The 22,873-nt window shown below is 38.7% G+C and overlaps 1 protein-coding gene across 1 annotated transcript in view; it reads left to right on the top strand.

Moving 5' to 3' along the window:
• LOC124556157 (piggyBac transposable element-derived protein 4-like) overlaps positions 1-22,873 on the top strand; it is a 105,473-nt gene that overhangs the window by 5,119 nt on the left and 77,481 nt on the right. Inside the window, exon 2 of the mRNA XM_047130168.1 lies at positions 3,403-3,413. Within this exon, the coding sequence (XP_046986124.1) occupies positions 3,403-3,413 (11 nt within the window). The remainder of the gene's footprint in view (positions 1-3,402; positions 3,414-22,873) is intronic.

Genomic DNA, 22,873 nt, shown 5'->3' with positions numbered 1-22,873 from the left:
GCTTTTAATTGAAGCCTTGAAGAATATGGGATATGGCGATCTTACTACAACAATTCTCCGCGGTCTAGTATCAAATGCTTCCTGTCGGATTTTAATCAATAATTTGTCGGTTTAAAACTGTATGCCGGACCGAGACTCGAACTCGGGACCTTTTGCCTTTCGCGGGCAAGTGCTCTACCGACTGAGCTACCCAAGCGCGACTCACGCCCCGTCCTCACAGCTTTACTTCTGCCAGTACCTCGTCTCCTACCTTCCAAACTTTACAGAAGCTCTCCTGCGAACCTTGCAGAACTAGCACTCCTGAAAGAAAGGTCCCGAGTTCGAGACTCGGTCCGGCACACAGTTTTAATCTGCCAGGAAGTTTCGTATCAGCGCACACTCCGCTGTACAGTGAAAATTTCATTCTAGAAACGCCCCCCAGGCTGTGGCTAAGCCATGTCTCCGCAATATCCATTCTTCCAGGAGTGTTAGTTCTGCAAGGTTCGCAGGAGAACTTCTGTAAAGTTTGGAAGGTAGGAGACGAGGTACTGGCAGAAGTTAAGCTGTGAGGACGGGGCGTGAGTCGTGCTTGGGTAGCTCAGTCGGTAGAGCACTTGCCCGCGAAAGGCAAAATGTCCCGAGTTCGAGTCTCGGTCCGGCACACAGTTTCAATCTGCCAGGATGTTTCAAATCAGCGCACACTCCGCTGTAGAGTGAAAATTTCATTCTAATAATTTGTCGATCTGTCCGCCAAGGACGCCCGCTGTCGATGGCTCTATACTGTATGCCACAGCCATTGAACCACTACTACGTCTCACTGAAAACAGAATTAGAGAACTACTGTTTCAGAACACGCGGATCTGTTGCACAGCATACGCAGACGATGTATCTGTTGTTGTGTCTTCCCAACAAGACCTACCCTCCCTGCAAGACGTACTTAACATCTACATCAAGGCGTCTGGCCACAGATCAGCAGCAGAAATATTACCATACTTCCCCTTCGTGGCGGCTTTGACGAAACTCCTGAAATGACATGGACTGAGCAACAGATCTCACACCGTTCTCTGGGTATCTACTGGGAGGCCACACCTGACCGCATGAAAACTAAGAACAGGGAGGACCTCCTGCACCACGCCAAGGCCTCACTGAAACTACTCTCCGACAAACATCTGAACATTCTGTAAAAGATGCAAACAATTCATGTAGCCATCCCAAGCAAAATGTACTACATGGCCCAAGTACTTCCGCTCCCTGTAGCCTTGGCGGCGAATATTCAGTGGGTATTCAGCTGGTCTCTTCTACGTGGCAACATCTTTAAAGTATAGATCACGGCACTCACCCTTCCTCTCTCATGGGCTAATCAGCGTCCGACACCAACGTGTAACACTCCTCGTCAACTTAAAGAGAAAAGAAATTCAGCATCAAGACGTGTGCCTTGTCCGCAGTCTCTTAAACAGCATGAGACCAACGACCCTAGCCTCACCGATACACCTTGCAAAGATCCTTCCTCCAGAATATCAGCTCATCCAGAAATACTTCCTTGAATTTAGTTATGTGCGTGCCAGCGCTCCAAGCACTTCACAGCTCCTCAGCAAGACAATATTCGGAATCATGACAAAGATCGCACGTGCAAACCCCATTGAAGAAAGGAACCACAGGTGAACTGGATAGTACTTTGGCGAACGAAACATTCACCAACCGTTTCTACCTTCACGGGTTCGATCACGATAGTATCTAATTGTCAATGCCAAAATTCCTACGACCGAAAATCTACACTGAATCCACCTTAGTGAAGCAAAAGCCTTCCACAAAGGCGGGAAGGTTGACTCGCTCGCCACAGATTTGTACGCGGAGCAGCGTTGGACATGTGGAACTTTCTCAGCCACCGACTGGCAATCATTGACAGGGCGAACGCACGCTATCTGAACGTTCGTGAACTGATGCGACCTGATCGCATGCGATACCCTGTTATGAAACTAAGTGTAGCGCTGTGGATGATCGGACATACAGCCACCTACATTATTATTCTCCGAATATTTGTGTTACATGTAAGTGGAATATTTTCGGATTGCGCAGGGTGACAATCATCAGAAAGCATTTGACAACAAGCCGTATATCATGATCAGGGAATCCCCACAAGTGCTCTGCGTTATGCTAGTTAATAGATAAGCGACGCAGTCTGAAAGCAGAGACTATAGAAGAATCTCTTACAGTGCTATAGGTGTTTCACGTAAATGATAAAGTCGTGAGACTAGTAGCAGAAATCGGTAACACGAGAGGAGCAAGTACGTGGATCGAAGAAACTACGTAAAAAATAAATAAATAAATAAGTAAAAACGCGATTGACTTTCCGTCATTTGGATGATGAACCTATAACAACAAAAATTGCTTTCATTTAAATAGAAGAACAAAAAATTCTTTTCATGCAGATATAGTTAGTTTTCTCCATAATGTCCCAAATGTGATGAAATATATTTTATTCAACCAAGAGTAATAAGTGCTTAAATTAAGTTCGCCATTTATCTCTTTAACGAATTTTGTTACTTTATGAAGTCGGAAGAACGGCGAAATCCTATTTATTTCCTCATTCTCATATTATTATTTTATTATTAGGGTAAGCACGTACACAACAAAGGCACTGAAGCCTGGTCGATGATGGCACTTTTGATGAGAGAAAGGACGGGATATAAAGGCAGATGGGAGGCCCATTTAAAATTAAAACAAAAAAGTGTGAAAAAGTAAAAAAATAAAAACAAAAATGAAAGGAAACAATAAAAAACAAAAAAGTAGAAAATGAAAAATAAAAAATGTGGATAGGTTGACGGTTTACGAAGGTAAAGGACGAGAGTTACGAATCTAACTCGAATCAGTTGACTTTTTCTTTATTAACACCTGTGCAAGTAATATTCCCAATCTTTATTCTCTACAAATTATGCTGTTGTAGGCTTTTCTAGGTTCCACATTCTTTCAGAAGATTCCGTTTTTTGATAGTCTAATCTTTAGCCAAACAGACAAATGGTCATAGTAAAAATATTGCAAATGGATGTATTTTTTTTAGTTACTTCGACCACCAGCTGGTGTCTCTATAGTTTTCAGCTCAGAGAAATGTATCATATGGCAAATGTATCATGTGGCATATTTTTCTAAGTCCTTACGCGCGGTTTACACGAGAGAGTGGCTGTGCCTTCCAGTATCTGTTTTATGCAGTTTAATATTCGTTTTTCAACTACGGTAGGCCTAATCGACCGTTACGCTAAATAGAAGAGATCGGTAGCTTCTTGCTGGGGTGTCAGCTTGTTGTTCTGTTAGCTGTAGTATGTGTCGGATCGAATCTCACTGCAACTTTTTTTATCGCGTCGCAAATGTTTCGTGCTTTATTTACTTTTTGTTATTAAATTATATTTTCTTTTTTTTCTTTTTCAGTATTCTCTTCAGTAAGTAACTAATTATGGTTTGTGAATTTTATGTCTAAAAATAACCATCATTGAAAGGTAATATTTATCTGACCTCCCATAACAATAAAAATAATCTTTCTTGGAGCATGATATTCATCTGACCTTCCATAACAACACAAATAATATAGTAGCAAGTAGATTTCTACTTTTAAATTAATATTGTAGTCCGAATAACTATTTAGGTCTTTTATCTGGGATGCCTTGCAAGGTGCTGTTCAGAAGATATCTCCACCCCCTCTTACTCTTACGGATTTATGGACAGCTCTGCAGGATTGATGGTGTCAGTTCCCTCCAGCACTACTTCAGATATTAGTCGAGCCCATGCCACACTTCTGTGTGCTCACGAAGGCCCTACACAACATTAGGCAGGTGAACCAGTTTCTTTGCCTCTTCAGTGTATAAGAATCCTTTAGAATATCTATGGTGAAATCACTACAGGCTATTAACTGCCTTCTGCTGTCTGACAGCATAGTATGGAATCCATATGCCTTATTAACAGTTCAAGATTCCCCAATGAGTATCTACATACAGTAGCAATTAAAAGTGAACTATTTTTCAATATTAATTCGTAAGGACATGCTTCTATATGCTGACCACTGCAGAATCTACTTCTTGCAATGTTTTTGACCTTCTGTTCTGTATTAATATATTTAAAAACTGCTCCCATTTCAGTATTAGCTCTACATGAGTAATGCGTTAAAGTGTATTTCTTTATGTATGTAACTTTTCTAATCCTTCGGTTATCTGGTCCTCAGACAGGTACAAGATGTCCATATATCCAGAGGTCTCTAAATTTTACAAGCAGAACAGGAGCTCTTCTGCCTTGCTACTCTCTTTTCTAATATTCTGTTCAAACAGGCTAACCTTATTTTTCTGTGCATTCTTAATCATTTATAGAACTCTACTGTTATTTTAACTTTTTTCACAACAGGGTAACTAAATCCTGACTCTAACCTTAAAAAATACCACTCTCACACCAATAATCACAGGGATCGTTCTTTGTGTGACAGTGGCCCACAATACATTTTCTGCAAGAAGCTCATCCAACAGCTCTTATTCAGGTGTAGGCCATCCCCATCTTCCAATTATAGCAACAGACACTGCACTTAAATAAGGTATCATTTCAGTCACCAGCAGTCTTCTCAACCTTGTTTTCATAAGGCTCACAGCTGTGTTAAGCCAGGATTGATCATGGTTTATTAACACAGTTGCCAAGTGCCGAGTTGTACATGAACACTTTATGGAAAATTATATATATATATGGATGGCGGTATACCGATGTCCAGCAAGTGCAAGTAAAGTGCAGAATTTCACTGGAAATCACAGTTCTGTTGACGTACTAAGGCTGGCATACATTGAAGTCCAAGTTCCAGTGTAGTATTCAGATTCAAAGTCCCAAGTGCAGCCAGATCAACATTTAACAGCAAGTCTACTGGAGCATAGCACTTCTGAGTTGTGGAGTAGAACTTAGCAGGCTGAGAACTCACTCTTAGATGTCAGCAGTGGCATTAAATAAGGCTCCATAGCAAATGGAACCATCAGCTGGGGTTGCTGTATATTCTGGGTGGCCAATCACTGACTGTTACGGGTGGTCAGTTGCTGTGGTATGAAGGGCACTTGTGCGAAGGCAGCCTGCGATGTTAGCAGTGGGCCACACATGGAGAAGTGAGGCCAACAAGGGTTTGTCGCCCATGCATAATGGAGTGCTCCGCTGCTTGGTGCAGAGATTTAATGCTGGTGGATACCACAACCTACACAAAACTCAAACTTGAGTGTGTAGTTGCTATTCCTATTTCATCCATGTCACTTCTAATCTTCATAACCATTAATTAACTGAATCCATATCATCTGAAGTCACTTCCCCAACACTCAGTTGTAGGTCCAAATCATGATATTTATGAAAGAAGATTAAAGGTTAACTTCCCTTTGACAATGACGCCAGTAGAGATGGAGCAAAAACTCAGACTCTGGAAGAATGGGGAAGTAAATTGTCTGTGTCCTTCTAAAGGAACCTTTGTGCCATTTGCCTTAAGCAATTTAGGAAAATCACAGAAAACATAAATCAGGGTGGGTGGCTGGGTACCTAAACTGTGGTCCTCTCAAATGCAAAGTCAGTGTGCTAACCACTGCATGACTTCGCTCACTCATGATATTCAGTACTGTCATGTTTGTACAGGGTGAGCAAAATAAAACTGGCCACAAACTATTTGTCAAGCCCAGAAATTATTCTTGTTAATGGACAGGAGAACTGTCCATCACCAAAAAGTTGGAAAACTTGTTTTTGATGCACCAATTTCTTGCTGTCAGATTCCTGCAAATGCCCATTCCACCAAGCTCTGTGACGAGTACATTGTTGTGTCATTAAGTGTGAATGTGTGAGACCAGCAGACATGTTTACTCCCCACTGGCATGCAACACAAAATGCTGATCATGATGGAGCAGCACATTTCATTGCTGAGTGTTATGAAAAGCATAATTTGTGGATAATTTGTGTGGAGCTGTTTGAACAAGGACTTAGGACTGGAAGTGTTTTGGCAAAACCTCCAGCAAGTAATACGGTCTAAAACTTACACTCCTGGAAATGGAAAAAAGAACACATTGACACCAGTGTGTCAGACCCACCATACTTGCTCCGGACACTGCGAGAGGGCTGTACAAGCAATGATCACACGCACGGCACAGCGGACACACCAGGAACCGCGGTGTTGGCCGTCGAATGGCGCTAGCTGCGCAGCATTTGTGCACCGCCGCCGTCAGTGTCAGCCAGTTTGCCGTGGCATACGGAGCTCCATCGCAGTCTTTAACACTGGTAGCATGCCGCGACAGCGTGGACGTGAACCGTATGTGCAGTTGACGGACTTTGAGCGAGGGCGTATAGTGGGCATGCGGGAGGCCGGGTGGACGTACCGCCGAATTGCTCAACACGTGGGGCGTGAGGTCTCCACAGTACATCGATGTTGTTGCCAGTGGTCGGCGGAAGGTGCACGTGCCCGTCGACCTGGGACCGGACCGCAGCGATGCACGGATGCACGCCAAGACCGTAGGATCCTACGCAGTGCCGTAGGGGACCGCACCGCCACTTCCCAGCAAATTAGGGACACTGTTGCTCCTGGGGTATCGGCGAGGACCATTCGCAACTGTCTCCATGAAGCTGGGCTACGGTCCCGCACACCGTTAGGCCGTCTTCCGCTCACGCCCCAACATCGTGCAGCCCGCCTCCAGTGGTGTCGTGACAGGCGTGAATGGAGGGACGAATGGAGACGTGTCGTCTTCAGCGATGAGAGTCGCTTCTGCCTTGGTGCCAATGATGGTCGTATGCGTGTTTGGCGCCGTGCAGGTGAGCGCCACAATCAGGACTGCATACGACCCAGGCACACAGGGCCAACACCCGGCATCATGGTGTGGGGAGCGATCTCCTACACTGGCCGTACACCACTGGTGATCATCGAGGGGACACTGAATAGTGCACGGTACATCCAAACCGTCATCAAACCCATCGTTCTACCATTCCTAGACCGGCAAGGGAACTTGCTGTTCCAACAGGACAATGCACGTCCGCATGTATCCCGTGCCACCCAACGTGCTCTAGAAGGTGTAAGTCAACTACCCTGGCCAGCAAGATCTCCGGATCTGTCCCCCATTGAGCGTGTTTGGGACTGGATGAAGCGTCGTCTCACGCGGTCTGCACGTCCAGCACGAACGCTGGTCCAACTGAGGCGCCAGGTGGAAATGGCATGGCAAGCCATTCCACAGGACTACATCCAACATCTCTACGATCGTCTCCATGGGAGAATAGCAGCCTGCATTGCTGCGAAAGGTGGATATACACTGTACTAGTGCTGACATTGTGCATGCTCTGTTGCCTGTGTCTATGTGCCTGTGGTTCTGTCAGTGTGATCATGTGATGTATCTGACCCCAGGAATGTGTCAATAAAGTTTCCCCTTCCTGGGACAATGAATTCACGGTGTTCTTATTTCAATTTCCATTAGTGTATTAGCAAAAGACGCAATATGAGCTCTGTTGATACCAATTGATATAGCAAGATACTATGTCATTTTAGTGAGAACCAACTTACAATTCATACAGGTAATAACAGAACTGAGCTAGCTAAAACTGTTCCAGAAATATCTGGGTGACAAAAATCGCTAAATCACCTTGTGTATGGCATAGCCCAAGGCATTATGGTTAAACTCATAAAGATGGCAGAGAATTTTAATTATTTTGAAATAAGGAACTAAGTTAATTAATTGTGAGCAATGAATATTTACTTTTTTGGTGACATGTGGAATTTACCTTTTTAGTAACAACTTAAGATAGTAGCATCAACAGAACATAAAATTTCATTTCCAGTTCCTTCAGACAGATTTATAATAGCCAGAGACATGAAATTTCTGAATATAGGTACAATAAGTATTTATAGTGTGCTGCTAATTGTTACAATAATATCATATAATGAAGAAATAATACACAATAAAATGAATAAAAGCAAAGCAGTCTGTAACATCATTAAACAGGAAACCACGAGGAAGAATGTAAAGCATAATAATATACAAATACAAGAGAAGAGAATAAAGTACTAAATGATCCATAGCACGAGAAAACGTTGTAAATGACCACTATTCCAGTACTGCAAGGATAACAACATGAGCTCCCATAAACAAACAACACACCTGTAATAATGCAGTAAGTACAATGACGTTATTACCAGCCATAAAGCGTGGGAGTAACACTGTAAGAAACCTAAAAAAATTAAGTCAGCAAACTTGAATGAAACAACAGCCTGTGTAGTGAAACAACGCATATTGTTTTTTAACAAAAAGTGACTCTCTTTCATCAGTGAATCTTCCAAAGTATTTAAAACAGGCAAGAGTCATGCATCTGTTAAAGAAAGTTAATATCTGAATAATTATACAATGTAAGTGGATCGCAGTTGGGTTCTGAAACCATAGAAGTACGTAATTTCCCATAGTAGCATTCACAAAAGTGGTACTTCACAAAGATGAGTGTGTCACAGGGATATTCTTAGATATTTCTAAAGTAGTGATGCTTCTGGATATTAGGTTCCACTGAATAAGCTAACAGTAAGAAGTAAAACTAATGACTGATTACAGTCATACTTATCATGTAAGGTATAAAGGCCACAGCTATTAAAAGTATGAAATAAGGCTAAACCTTTAATGAAACACTTATCAAAACCAAAATAAATCAATATAAAAATTCCTCATGGAAGCCGATTAAAGTAATACTGTTGTTAATACACATCAATGATTTTTGCATTAGTGTTAATTGTGCGGAAAAAATTATCTTCATTGATGCCAGCAATATTACAGTCAATGAAAAACACAAGAACTTCATACAGAGAAGGTAAATGAAAATGGCAATGATGTTTGCAATTTGCCAGTATACAGTAAACTTTAATGGAACATAATGAAAACAAATGCCACAAAAATCAGTTTCAAGAGTCAACAACAACAGTGATGATGGTTATTATTGTTTTAGGGCACTAAATGGTAAGTTAATCAGCACCTTCTAAAATGACTCTGTTAAATTACATGTAGATCATGCCTCTGTTGACTGCATAACAAACATAAAATTCCTTCATCAGAGTATAACACCCAGTGTCTTTAAATTACATATTATTCTAATGGACAGTCGGTTCTTAGCTATTCTTTTATGGGAAACAAAAGCACAAAATATGAACAGAGTTTATTCAAACTACAGAAAAAGGTCATAACCAAATAATTATTGGGCTCATTATAAAGATTTGTTCGAAACAGTGAGCCTTTTAACTTCCCTTGTGAGTTTATTTACCAGTCGCTTGTGAGTATTAAAAAATAACCTTGTAATTACTGCACTAACAACTCTTTCCATGGCCATTAAACAATATCTAGACACAACTTACATTTACCAAGAATGAACAAACATAAATCTCAAAACTGCATTTTATACCAAGGAATGAAATTGTACAGTAATTTGCCAAGGAGATTAAAGAGATTACTGGAACAAGAAGTCAGTTAAAAATTACGTCTTAAGTAATACGTCCTGGATGTAAAGGATTACTAAGATAGCACAAAGTACAGATTTGATGAAAATGTAACATAATTAAGTATTAACAACAATAACAGAATAAAAATTATAATACTAACACATCTGTTATTTCACACCACACTTTTATTCTCCAATGGATAATGTTAACATCTTGCCCTACCTCTTTGCTCAACATCCCCTGATTATGGGGGGATGGTGAGCCTGTTTTTTAGGAAAACAAGTGTTAAGTTGCAGTACACAACCAAAAATAAATGCTATGTCCTTTTTGACAGCTAACAGCATGTGCAGTGCTACGTTACAAAATACTTTGCATGTGATGTATGGAATGACTGTCACTGAAAAATTAATGAACAGTGAAGCAGTAGCTTTTAATATTAATAAATAACTTCTTTGTTAAACATGTTGTGCATTAAGGATTAACTGAATGATTTTGCACTGTTTTAAACTGATTGACCTTCTATCTTGGCGGCTCTAATCTCTGTCTGGCTGTTGTAATTTAGGTTTTCTATTGTTTTCCTAAACTACTTCAGACTAATGTCAGGATGGTTTCTTCTATAATGCCATGGCCAACTATCTGCCCCATCCTTGTCTTACTAGACCAGTAAGTATGTAAATGCCTGCATATATGCATTGTTCTTAAACAACTATACCGTGACATGTCCAGTATCCTTGTAAAAGTGATCCATAGATGAATAAAATTGTACTACTAGTGCTACAACAACAACAACAACAACTACTACTACTACTACTACTGCTACTACCACCACCACCACCACCACCACCACCACCACCACCACTGCATCAAAATAACCTGAGTCCTCAAAAGCAGTGGTGGACTTTTATTCCTTATGTGCATGATAGTAGAGTCCTGCTACATAGTTCTTGGAGTAAAGCTCAAACTGATGCAGAACAACTTCACAAACAGTAAAAGCCAGGAGACAGGGATGCCCAACCTTACCCAATAAATTCTAAGCCAGTAAATTCCAGAACAGATGCCACATCAACTGTAAGAAGTACATAAACAGTCAGAGTTGTATCCAAATCAAAATCTAAGTCAAAAGCAAAGCAGCCAACACAGTACTACAATGGTGTTTAAGGAGTGCTTCATGTAAGTATGTGAACTGTGTCCCAGTTGTAGCACCTGCTTATTTAAAGTGGCCAAGAATCAAATGGTTTGTCTATCTGAGTAGCACCTTCTGGCAGCCTCTGTGTCAGTGTAGCTCAGTGTCTATGCTCTATCCCCTACTGAACTGATTTCAGCTGTCTACTCCTGTCCACTGGTAGAATGTCCTCATCATTTCCAGATGGGCATACAATATGGACCAGCACCTCCGGACAAAATAATAACATCAAAAGAAACAAATATCTCCATAGAAACTGTAAGATTTGGAAATCTAGTTATACGTATTCATGTGGGCATGTTTACTTATCAAATAACATTATGTATATAGCTCTCTCCATACCTGAATCCTATGGAAGTTATCTGAGATTTACTTCAAACACAGGTTGTAGTAAGAAAATGGCCTATCTGTTAATGATGGTCAAATAACAATTCTAAAACTCAGCAATACAGAAGCAGCTAATGTACACACCCAGTTGGGCATGTCAGAATAATAAACAATTAATCCACAAATATATTTAGAAATAGTTTATGACAGGAACTATGGGGAGAAGTGAGCCATGAAGATACTATGGATAAGAACTTTAACTCCTTTTTAAACCTTTTTCTTGAACACTTTGAAGCCAGCTTCCCCCAAAGACAAATGGAATCTAAACCAAATATAAGTAGGCAGAAAGAATGGTAATATATGAGAATAGACTAATATACGCTAGAAAAAGGGACATTACCTAGGGAGGATTAATACACAGAAAGCAGTGAAAATACGCTACAAGTGATACTCTGTGTAATCAAGGCTAAAAACATGCATTACGCACAGACAATCGACAGGTCAAACAATAAATCAAAAACTCTATGGAAACGTCTGAAAGCAAAAGGACACTACAGCCATAACTTTTTCTGAGGGAATGCTGCTTTACTGTATGGTTTAATGATGATAGCATCCTCTTGGGTAAAATATTCTGGATGTAAAATAGTCCACCATTCAGATCTCCAGGCAGGAACTACTCAGGATGACATCGTTATCAGGCGAAACAAAACTGGCGTTCTCCGGATCGGAGCATGGAATGTCAGATCCCTTAATCGGACAGGTAGGTTAGAAAATTTAAAAAGGGAAATGGATAGCCTGAAGTTGGATATAGTGGCAACTATTGAAGTTCGGTGGCATGCGGGACAAGACTTCTGGTCAGGTGAATACAGGGTTATAAGTACAAAATCAAATAGGGATAATGCAGGAGTAGGTTTAATAATGAATAAAAAAATAAGAGTGCAGATAAGTTACTATGAATGGCATAATGAATGCATTATTGTAGCCAACATTGACATGAAACCCGCGCGTGCTACAGTAGTACAAGTTTATATGCCAACGAGTTCTGCAGATGATGAAGAGATTGAAGAAATGTATGATGTGACAAAATAAATTATTCTGACGGTTAAGGGAGACAAAAATTTAGTAGTCATGGGGGACTCGAATTCGATAGTAGGAAAAGGAAGAGAAAGAAAACTAGTAGGTGAATATGGACTGGGGGAAGGAATGAAAGAGGAAGCCGCCTGGTAGAATTTTGCACAGAGGGCAACTTAATCATAGCTAACACTTGGTTTAAGAATCATGAAAGAAGGTTGTGTAAGTGGAAGAGGCCTGGAGACAGTGGAAGGTTTCAAATATATTATATAATGGTAAGAAAGAGATTTAGGAACCAGGTTTTAAATTGTAAGACATTTCCAGGGGCAGATGTGAACGCTGACCACAATTTATTGGTTATGAACTGTAGATTAAAACTGAAGAAACTGCAAAAAGGTAGGAGTTTAAGAAGATGAGACCTGGATAAACTAAAAGAACCAGAGGCTGTAGAGAGTTTCAGAGAGAGAATTAGGGGATGATTGACAAGAACAGGGGAAAGAAATACAATAAAAGAAGAATGGGTAGCTTTGAAATAGTGAAGGCAACAGAGGATCAAGGAGGTAAAAGGATTAATGCTAGTAGAAATCCTTGGGTAACAGAAGAGATACTGAATTTAATTGATGAAAGGAGAAAATACAAAAATGCAGTAAATGAAGCAGTCAGAAAGGAATACAAACATCTCAAAAATGAAATAGTCAGGAAGTGGAAAATGGCTAAGCAGGGATGGATAGAAGACAAATGTAAAGATGTAAAGCATATATCACTAGGGGCAAGATAGATACCGTCTACAGGAAAATTAAAGAGATCTTTGCTGAAAAGAGAACCACCTGTATGAATATCAAGAACTCAGATGGAAAACCAGTCCTAAGCAAAGAAGGGAAAGCAGAAAGGTGGAAGGAGTATATAGAGGGTCTGTACTTGGCGATATACTGGAGGGCAAATTTATAGAAATAGAAGAGGATGTAGATGAAGATGAAATGGGAGACATGATATTGTGTGAAGAACTTCATAGAGCACTGAAAGACCTACATCGAAACAAGGCCCCGGTATAAGACAACATTGCATTATAACTACTGAAAGCCATGGATGAGAGCCATGACAACACTCTTCCATTTGGTGAGCAAGATGTATGAGACAGGTGAAATACCCTTAGACTTCAAGAAGAATATAATAATTCCAATCCCAAAGAAAGCAGGTATCAACAGGTGTGAAAAATATTGAACTATCAGTTTAATATGTAATTGCTGCACAAACTAACATGAATTCTATACAGACAAATGGAAAAACTAGTAGAAGCTGACCTCTAGGTATACCAGTTTGGATTTTGTAGATATGTTGGAACGCACGAGACAATACTGACCCTATGACTTATCTTAGAAGATAGGTTAAGGAAAGGCAAACCTACGTTTCTAGCATTTGTAGACTTAGAGAAAGCTTTTGACAATGTTGACTGGAATACTCTCTTTCAAATTGTGAAGGTGGCAGGGATAAAATACAGGGAGCGAAAGACAGTTTACAATTTGTAGAGAAACCAGAATGCAGTTATAAGATATGAGGACCATGAAAGGGAAACAGTGGTTGGGAAGGGAGTGAGACAGGGTTGTAGCCTCTCCCCGATGCTATTTAATCTGTATATTGAGCAAGCAGTAAAGGAAACAAAAGAAAAGTTCGGAGTAGGTATTAAAATCCATGGAGAAGAAATAAAAACTTTGAGGTTTGCCAATGACATTGTAAGTCTCTCAGAGACAGCAAATGACTTGGAAGAGCAGTTGAACAGAATGAACAGTGTCTTGAAACGAGGATATAAGATGAACATCAACAAAAGCAAAATGGGGATAATGGAATGTAGTCGAATTAAATCATGTGATGCTGACGTAATTAGTTTAGGAAATGAGACACTTAAAGTAGTAGATGAGTTTTGCTATTTGGGGAGTAAAATAACTGATGATTGTCGATGTAGCGAGGATATAAGATGTATGCTTGCAGTGGCAAGGAAGGCGTTTCTGAAGAAGAGAAATTTGTTAATGTCAAGTATAGATTTAAGTGTTAGAAAGTTTTTTCTGAAAGTATTTGTGTGGAATGTAGCCATGTATGGAGGTGGAATATGGTCGATAAATAGTTTGGACAGGACAGAAACAGAAGCTTTCGAAATGTGGTCATACAGACGAATGCTGAAGATGAGATAGGTAGATCTCGTAACTAATGAGCAGGTACTGATTAGAATTGGGGAGAAAAGGACTTTGTGGCACAACCTGAATAAAGTAAGGGATTTTTTGATAGGACACATTCTGAGGCATCAAGGGATCACCAATTTAGTATTGGAGGAAAGTGTGGAGGGTAAAAATTGTAGAGGGAGACCAAGAGATGAATATACTAAGAAGATTCAGTAGGATGTAGGTTTTAGTAGTTACTCGAAGATGAAGAGGCTTGCACAAGATAGGGTAGCATGGAGAGCTACATCAAACCAGTCTCTGGACTGAAGATCACAACAAGAACAGATGAAAACATAGGAACACAAAACACTCATCCTCACTCAAAAGTCATCAGACTATTTAATACTACCCATTGTACACCAACACTGACAATGCAATTCAAATCCACAACACCCACTGAAATTATAAAGATCATCACATCCCTATTAAGCATAATCTCTTCTGGGTACAATGATATCAACCAGGGGATTAAAATTATGTGGTGACTTAATCAGCTATGTATTGTGCTATTCATGTAACCATTTGATGAAAACTGGGGTATTTCCTAATAGATTAAGACATGCAACAGTGATTCCAATATGCAAAGGTGGTGAGAGACATGCAATATTTAACTATCAGTATATCACCCTGTTGTCAGTTTTTTTCAAAAATATTTGAGACCGTAGTGTACAATATGCTACATGAACACTAAACACAAAAAGGATCACTGACAGAATTCCAGTTTGGCTTTTGCAAAGGGCTTTCCACAGAGCAGGCAATATTCAGTCTCATAATAGAAATTCTAGATGAACTGAACTGTAGAAGGTATCCTGTAGGGATTTTTTGTGAGCTCATTAAACATTTCAACACTGTCAAACATTACACGTTAGTACAAAAAAAACCACATTATGGCATCAAATACCAACCACTAGCATCACTGGAATCCTACTTACATAACAGGAAACAAAAAGTTGCACTAAACAGGTGCAGGTGAAACCATAAAATCAGTGTTGGAAACGGTGTTCCCCAAGACTCAATTCTTGAACCTCGGATCTTCTTAGTGTAAATTAATCACCTACCAGCATCAGTAAATAACAATTGAAATATAGTCATGTTTTCTGATGATATGAGTATCTCAATCAAGGATGTGAAATCCTCAATTCAGGGTACAACTGAAACAATAACTCAACAAGTAGGCAAATGGTTAGCAGCAAACAATCCATCATTAACCTCCTCAAAAAACAAATTTAATGCAGATTCAAATGGCAAATAACTTGAAATAGACATAAATAATGAGACAATAAATGAAACTTAACATATAAGTTTTCTAGAAATACAAATAGATAATAAATTAAGATGGAGCAAATATATTGATTACTTGCTCGAGAAAGTAAGCTCAGCATGTTTCGAACTAACAATTATTTTCCCCTATTGGTGACAGGGAAACGGTTTTCTCTTATTTTGTGTATTTACATTCTCTGATCTTGTATGGTCTAATACTCTGGGGAAATGTTGCAAAAGTGGAAAAAGTTTTCAAAACACTAAAAAGCTGTGAGGATTATCTGTATAGTTTCAAATTGGACTTCCTATAGGTACCTATTCAAGATACTTAGGCTATTGTCACTCATGAGTCAATATATGTACTCATTGATGTTATCTGTAATCAACAACAATTTTTTTCGAAACTGATTATGATATTCACAGTCGGCACAAAAGGCAGTAGCAAAGCCTTCACAATGACTGAATTGCTCTCAGTGTATTACGAAAAAGAGTTATCCAGGCTGGAATAAGAATTTAGAATAAATTCCCACTGAATATAAAAAAGGACATTGGCAACCTTCACATATTCAAGAGGAAACTGGAACAGTTCCTCATAAAGCATATTGCATATAATTTAAAAGAAGTTTTAGAGTTATAAGATTTACATGAGACATATTATATTGTAAATGATGTAACTTGTATGGCAATGTTTGTAATATTGTACATCTTGTATCCACATTGTCTACAGCATAATTGTTTTATAAACACTAAATGTAATATTGTACATCTTGTATCTATAGTGTTTACAGTACTGTTTGTTTTCCTTCTATTTTAGCCCATACAGTATTGTATTCATTGACTTGTCATATATTACAGTACAAGCTTTGTACAAAATGTAATTTTACAGTATCAAATAAACATTAATTAATCACTCACATATTGTAGCTAGCTAAGCTCCTACCATTACTCTTTCACATCTGGAAACTGCCTTCTTGAGGGACCAAAAAATGTTTCTAAGTGACTTCTCCATAATCCATATATGTAGGTTGTAATAAATAGACATTTTTAGTGTGGTATAGTATCTAAATCATTATTTCTATTGTTTGTGAAGTATTCAACTGGTGTAAACATTATCTTCTCATGTCTTGTCACATACATAAAAATTACTAGGTAGAATTAGAAGTTAGCTGCTAGAGCAATTGTTGCAGTATAAAATACGGTATCTGAAAGTATGCCTTCCTCAATATTTCAATGCAGATAAACAGTTTATATTTACAATTCACAAAGGGACTTAAGGATTTGCCAGTACTTAACTTAAGGGGGCACAATGTCAAAAGTGGCCATGTAAAACATGTATCAACAAGAAAAGAGTACTGCTGGCCTTTATTACTGTAGGTTTATCCTTCAGGGAGGGAGAAAGAGGATACGTTAGGTGATGTGGGAAGTGAGGAGGACAGATCAATCAACATCAAGGTTGCCAAGAATGTCATGAGCTGAAAGAAGGAAGTAAAGCCTCCCTAAGACCTTATGCATCATGAGTTCCATCTTATTTACGGGTCTTTCTCAGACAGATATAATGTCACATAAACTGCAATCCACATTTGTATAAACCGTAGAAGTAATATTGGTATGATATGCAAACAAACCAATTTTTCCCACTATTCAACACAAAATTTATCTTTCTATAACCCTATCTGCATATAATGAACACGTCACAGTGCTGCAAATGGATGGTACTGATATCTGTATATAATCTCATGAATATAATAGAGGGAAACATTCCACGTGGGAAAAATATATCTAAAAACAAAGATGATGTAAGTTACCAAATGAAGGCGTTGGTATGTTGATAGAGACACTAACAAACACAAACACACACACAAAATTCAAGCATTCGCAACCCATGGTTGCTTCATCAGGAAAGAGGGAAGGTGAGGGAAAGATGAAAGGATGTGGGTTTTAAGGGAGAGGGTAAGGAGTCATTTCAATCCCGGGAGCGGAAAGACTTACCTTAAGGGGAAAAGGGACAGGTATACACTCGCACATACACACACACATATCCATCTGCACATATACAGACACAAGCAGTGTTCCATGCTCCCTGTCTCTATGACAATAAATCTCCAACACCCCCTACAAGTTAAGGTAGAGGGCCACATGTCTATGCTTCACTGAATATTTCCAACTATATGTTTGGTAAGAGTCACAGAATATGAAAAGGAAACAGTCGTTGAGAAAGGAGTGAGACAGGTTAATATCATATCCCCATTGATATTCAACCTGCACATTAAGCAAGCTGTGAAGAAAATCAAGGAGAAACTGGGAAACAAGAATTAAAGTTCAGAGAGAAGAAATAAAAAAGTTGACATTTGCTGATGACATTATAATTATGTCACAGATGGCAAAGGACTTGAAAGAGCAGTTGAATGGAGTGGATACTGTCTTGAAAAAAGACGATAAGGTGAACATCAACAAAAGTAACACAAGGGGAATGGAATGTTCTCAAACTAAGTTGGGGGATTCAGAGAAAATTAGATTAGAAAATGAGACACTAAACTTGTTATTGACTCTTACCATTTAGGCAGTTAAATAACTGAAAATTTCTGAAGCATAGAAAATATAAAATGTAGACACAAAATAGCTAGAAAAGCACTTCTGAAGAAAAGGAGTCTGTTAACATCAAGTACAAATTTGAGTGTTATAAAGATTTTCCTTTTGCTGGAGTCTTGTTTGAGATATTATAAATTTTTATGCTGCCTTCCTTATACACATTTACTGTGACCACTTGTCTCACTATAATGTATTAAGTCCTTTAAAAAAAATTCATCATCATCAAGTGGCAACTACAATTTCCTGTTCAACGTAACCTGAAAATAGACCTGTTTGTATCAATTTGGATGACCTGAACATTCAGTGACAATGGAATCTATATGTGCAGGCTTCTGAAAAATCCCAGATTTATACCTGCCATTTTTTCTAGGAAATAGGTATAGAAAGTGAGTTTTTTCTTTTTTTTTTTTTAACTCCATGGCATATTTTAGTAGAGGTGAATTTCATCTTCTTGATGAAAAATTCTACTATTAAATTTAAGATAGTGTGAAACAAAACATTTGTGTAGCCATGAATACCTAATTTAATATTTAATCACACAGCTAGTTTCAGTTGTTATAATAACAAGTTAGGATGTATATTTGTCACTACTTTATTTTCATTTTTTATTTCAATAGCTGTACAACTGAAATGGAGAGTCAGGTCAGTTTTTAAAGTATACTAATGTGTTTTCTAAACAGTTTATTACCTATAAGTGTGACACACACTATGAAGCATACCACCTGCTTTGACAACATATGACTACCAGCTAACCCAGACATGCTTCACAATTGCTAAATATGTATGGGAATTGGATATATGTACTAATCATTGGTATATGGGTTGTGAGAGATCTCTCCTGCTGTTGTATGTAATTGTAGTCTGACATTTGGATATCTCTACTCAAAAATAAAAATAATTCACGGAAAATATACAGTGTGTTCATAAATATTTACCCTGATTACAAGATTACATATTAATTATATTTATGAGGGTAATGTTTGCCTTTGTTACAGGTCTACTACGAAACCCATGAAGCTTTTGTACAGCTGTCTTTCATTCAACACTTTCCCCACAAGCACTACGTGTGAGCTATATCATGAAAATGGCTTTCCCACAGGAGAATGCTCATTGCATTGTGTGGCTAGCAGAAATCAAATGACCCACTACTGTACATTGAAAGTTTGTATCCCATTTTCAAAAGAAAGCACCTGACGTTACATTAATCGGAATATGGATGAAAACTTTTTTATCAACAGGGTCAGTTGAGAAATGGACAAGCAGTGGCAGACCATCTGTTTTAGAGGAGAATGTGCAGGCAATTCAAAATGCATAGGCAAGGTTGCCAAAGAAATAGATTAGACAAGCTATGTGTGACCTCAAAGTGCCAGCGAGTACAGTGCATAAAATGGTTTACAAAATTCCTAAATTGTATGTGTACAAGGTCCAAATTGTTCAGACATTACAATGAAATGATCACCCAAAACGTGAAAAATTTGCAGTGGACATGGTGAACTGTTTGGATGAGGCCAATGATTTCTTGAAACATGTTTGTTTTTCCAATGAGGTTACATTTCATGTTTGTGGTTAAGTTAATTGCCATAATGTTCAGATCTGGCAGTCATAAAATCTTCATGTCATACAAAAACGTAGTGGGACTGTCCAAAGGTTAATGTGTGGTGTGGGTTAATGTGTGATTGAGTGGTTGGTTCTATTTTCTTCCTTCAAAGCAATATAAGTGATTTACCTAGACATATTGCTGAACTGCGTACTTCCCCAGCTACAGGACATGCAAGGCACTATCATCTGTCAAACAATGGAAAATCCAGGATGGAATGTAACAATTTTATGAAAAGGAAAGTTGCCACTCACCATATAGTGGAGATGCATAGCCACAGATAGGCAGAACAAAAAGACTGTCACAAATAAAGCTTTCAACCAGTATGGCCTTCGTCAAAAATAGATCACACACACACACACACACACACACACACACACACACACACACACACACACACACACACGACACACACACACAAACACATGACTGCAGTCTCAGGCGACCTGAGGCCACACTTGAGGCTCACACGTAAGCAAGCCTCATTTGTAAAAAAACACGTACAGGGAAATTCAGCTGTAGTGTTACTCATTGTAGCAACCATTCAGCAAATTCTGGACTCACAGCTTGTATCTTTTATTGCTAGAAAGGATGTACACCAATCTCATGAATGACATTCCAGGCATGATGCCAGTCCACTCGAAGTTCATGAGCAATTTGTCTGGTAATTGTCATTGGATCTTGCTCCATGTGATGTAACACATCTTTGTCAAACTAAACTGTACAGACAGTGTTTCTCCTGCCTACACCATGGTTATTAGCTTGCAAAGGTACTGTATTTGTCATACATCTATCAACTGACTCAAAAATATTTTTCTGAGTCAGCCTGCAATTTGGATAATGTTCCTGGTAAACCCTATGACCCAGCCTTGCGTTGCTGTTAGTAGCACCATAAGCCAAGTGCATGTCACTTAGCTCATTCCATGTGAAACCATAATCTGTGTTGCTGCTTCACAACACTCTCTCACTACTGTAGTTGGACCATTATACGTTATGAATATGATGAAAGGGTGCTTAAAACCAATGTTCTGCATTGCAGATCTGTCCCACCTAGCACCAATGAGTAGAGTGCAGTTTGTTTACATATGGCAAACATAAACCAGTGTCAGACTTGAAGACCGTAATATGTAATATATATTTTAAAAATAATATCTAGGCTATGTTCATCTGAATATTTGCTAGAGCATCAGGTAAAAATTTGAAGTGAGTCAATCAACAACTTCTCAAGATTTTGTAATAATGTTAAAGGATGTCCCACAAGGAATTGTCAATATTCAGAGATATGGCAGGAACGATCATTCAAAGCAAAAAAGTCTTTTAAACATGGGATGTAAATTTAATATCTCTAGAGCTACAACCACCACTTCATCTTTGATATCATGAAACAAATCCCATACTACAAAATCTTTGTTTTCCGTGTGTTGGGAGAAGGTAGTATGGTTCAAAACAAGACAAAATTGTATAACAAACATGGGCTGTAAGCTGCATACCTTAGGAGATATGAGCACTTGTTTAATACAAGAGATTTGTTCCACAGTAGCAAAGATGAAAAATTGCCTGTAGCTCTTAAGATATGCACTTTAGATCCCATGTTTACTAGAAATTTTTGCTTCAGGTGATGCTTGCTGTCATATCCATGAATATTGACCATTCCTCTTAGGGCACCCCATCTAGATCCATGCATCCATCTGCAACATGCTCAAATTGTGACATGTTCATGGTGCACTGTAAAAGTTACAACAGAATAAATTTTGTAAAGAACAGGGGGAAAATGGTATAACTGCACATTGTACCTACATTAATTGCAGAGGCAATACAAATGTGAACTGCAGTTTATTATATTTTTTGTGATGATGTCATTAACTGTAGTTTTCCTCTTTCATTACCTGTAACAGATCTGAGGATGGCTAACGTCAAAACTGGTAATCATAATAAGGTGCACACGCTATCAAGGACTATAAAAAACTGTCGTAAAAGTTATTCACTGTTGCCAGTGAATTGTTCTTTCTCCTTTGTTTCCTATCTCCCGTAACATTTTCCTCTTCTCTCTCCCTGATTAATCAATATGTGACTGAGAAACTTAGGGATAGTGTTTTTAATTTATTCTCAATTGTTTCTGTCAGTTGTAGAAAAAGTTGCCTCTCCTGAAGGTAAGTTCTGGCCAGCCCATTGTCTCTCTGTGAAATCAGTAATTTTTTGTGATAATTTCATTACTTGTTTTTACATAATGTGGGATGTGATATTTTAACCCCTCCCCTTATTGGTCTGAGCATTGTATAATGAAGAATATGAATCTATTTAATATAAAACTGTAATTTCAATTTCATTCCACCTGAGACTGAAGTTTGCACTTTCCATTTCAACACTGTCACCAAGGAAGACCTGAAGTCTATTAGAAAAGTTTCAAGAACCAGATAATATTCTTCTTGGATGTGCAGCTGAATCATAACGTCATCTTGACACAATATTTCAGCAGTCCAACTGGCCACCATCTTCAGGTGAGAATGCTGGTACACAATCTCGCTGGAACTTTCTGTCGAGATTGTGTACCAGCACTCTCACCTGAAGATGGCGGCCAGTTGGACCACTGAAATATTGTGTGAAGATGATATTATGATCCGGCTGCACACCCAAGAAGAATATTATCCATTATTACTCCTGGAAACCCTTCGGGGTCGCATTTCAAGAACTACCTTTGAATGAGTACTCTAGGGATATACTACAGCCCTCCATGTATTCCTCATATAGGGATAGTGAGGATGAGATGCACACAAGGCATTACAAGTCATTCTTCCATAATTTTAAATGTGATAGGGCCTGCAGCTGCGATGAATTTTTTGAAAGATTTCATTATGCCTTCAGCTGCCATTCCTTTTATTTCTAGTACAGTTTTGGCCTCAGGCCATTTTCAAGGGTCTAAAATGAAAGCATTATACACTGGATGCATTAGTGACACTTGTGATTTAGATGCAGGAACAACTCATATCTGCAGATATTCTAGGCACATTATAACTTACTTTATGGATTATTTTTTATGCCGTGTATGTTCTCGATCCTATGACTCCATGTTATGCTCATAATATAAATCTGAGATGTTTTACAGTATCTGAAAATGGCCTAAGGCCGAAACTGTACAATTGTACTTGAAATAAAAAGAATGGCACCTGAAGGCATCATGAAATCTTTCAAAAAAGTCATTCTTCCCATGCTCC

Source organism: Schistocerca americana, chromosome X, assembly GCF_021461395.2.
Source record: "Schistocerca americana isolate TAMUIC-IGC-003095 chromosome X, iqSchAmer2.1, whole genome shotgun sequence".
Lineage (NCBI taxonomy): Eukaryota > Metazoa > Arthropoda > Insecta > Orthoptera > Acrididae > Schistocerca > Schistocerca americana.
The sequence above is the reverse complement of the archived record's forward strand: the minus strand, read 5'-3'. Positions and strand labels throughout refer to the sequence as shown.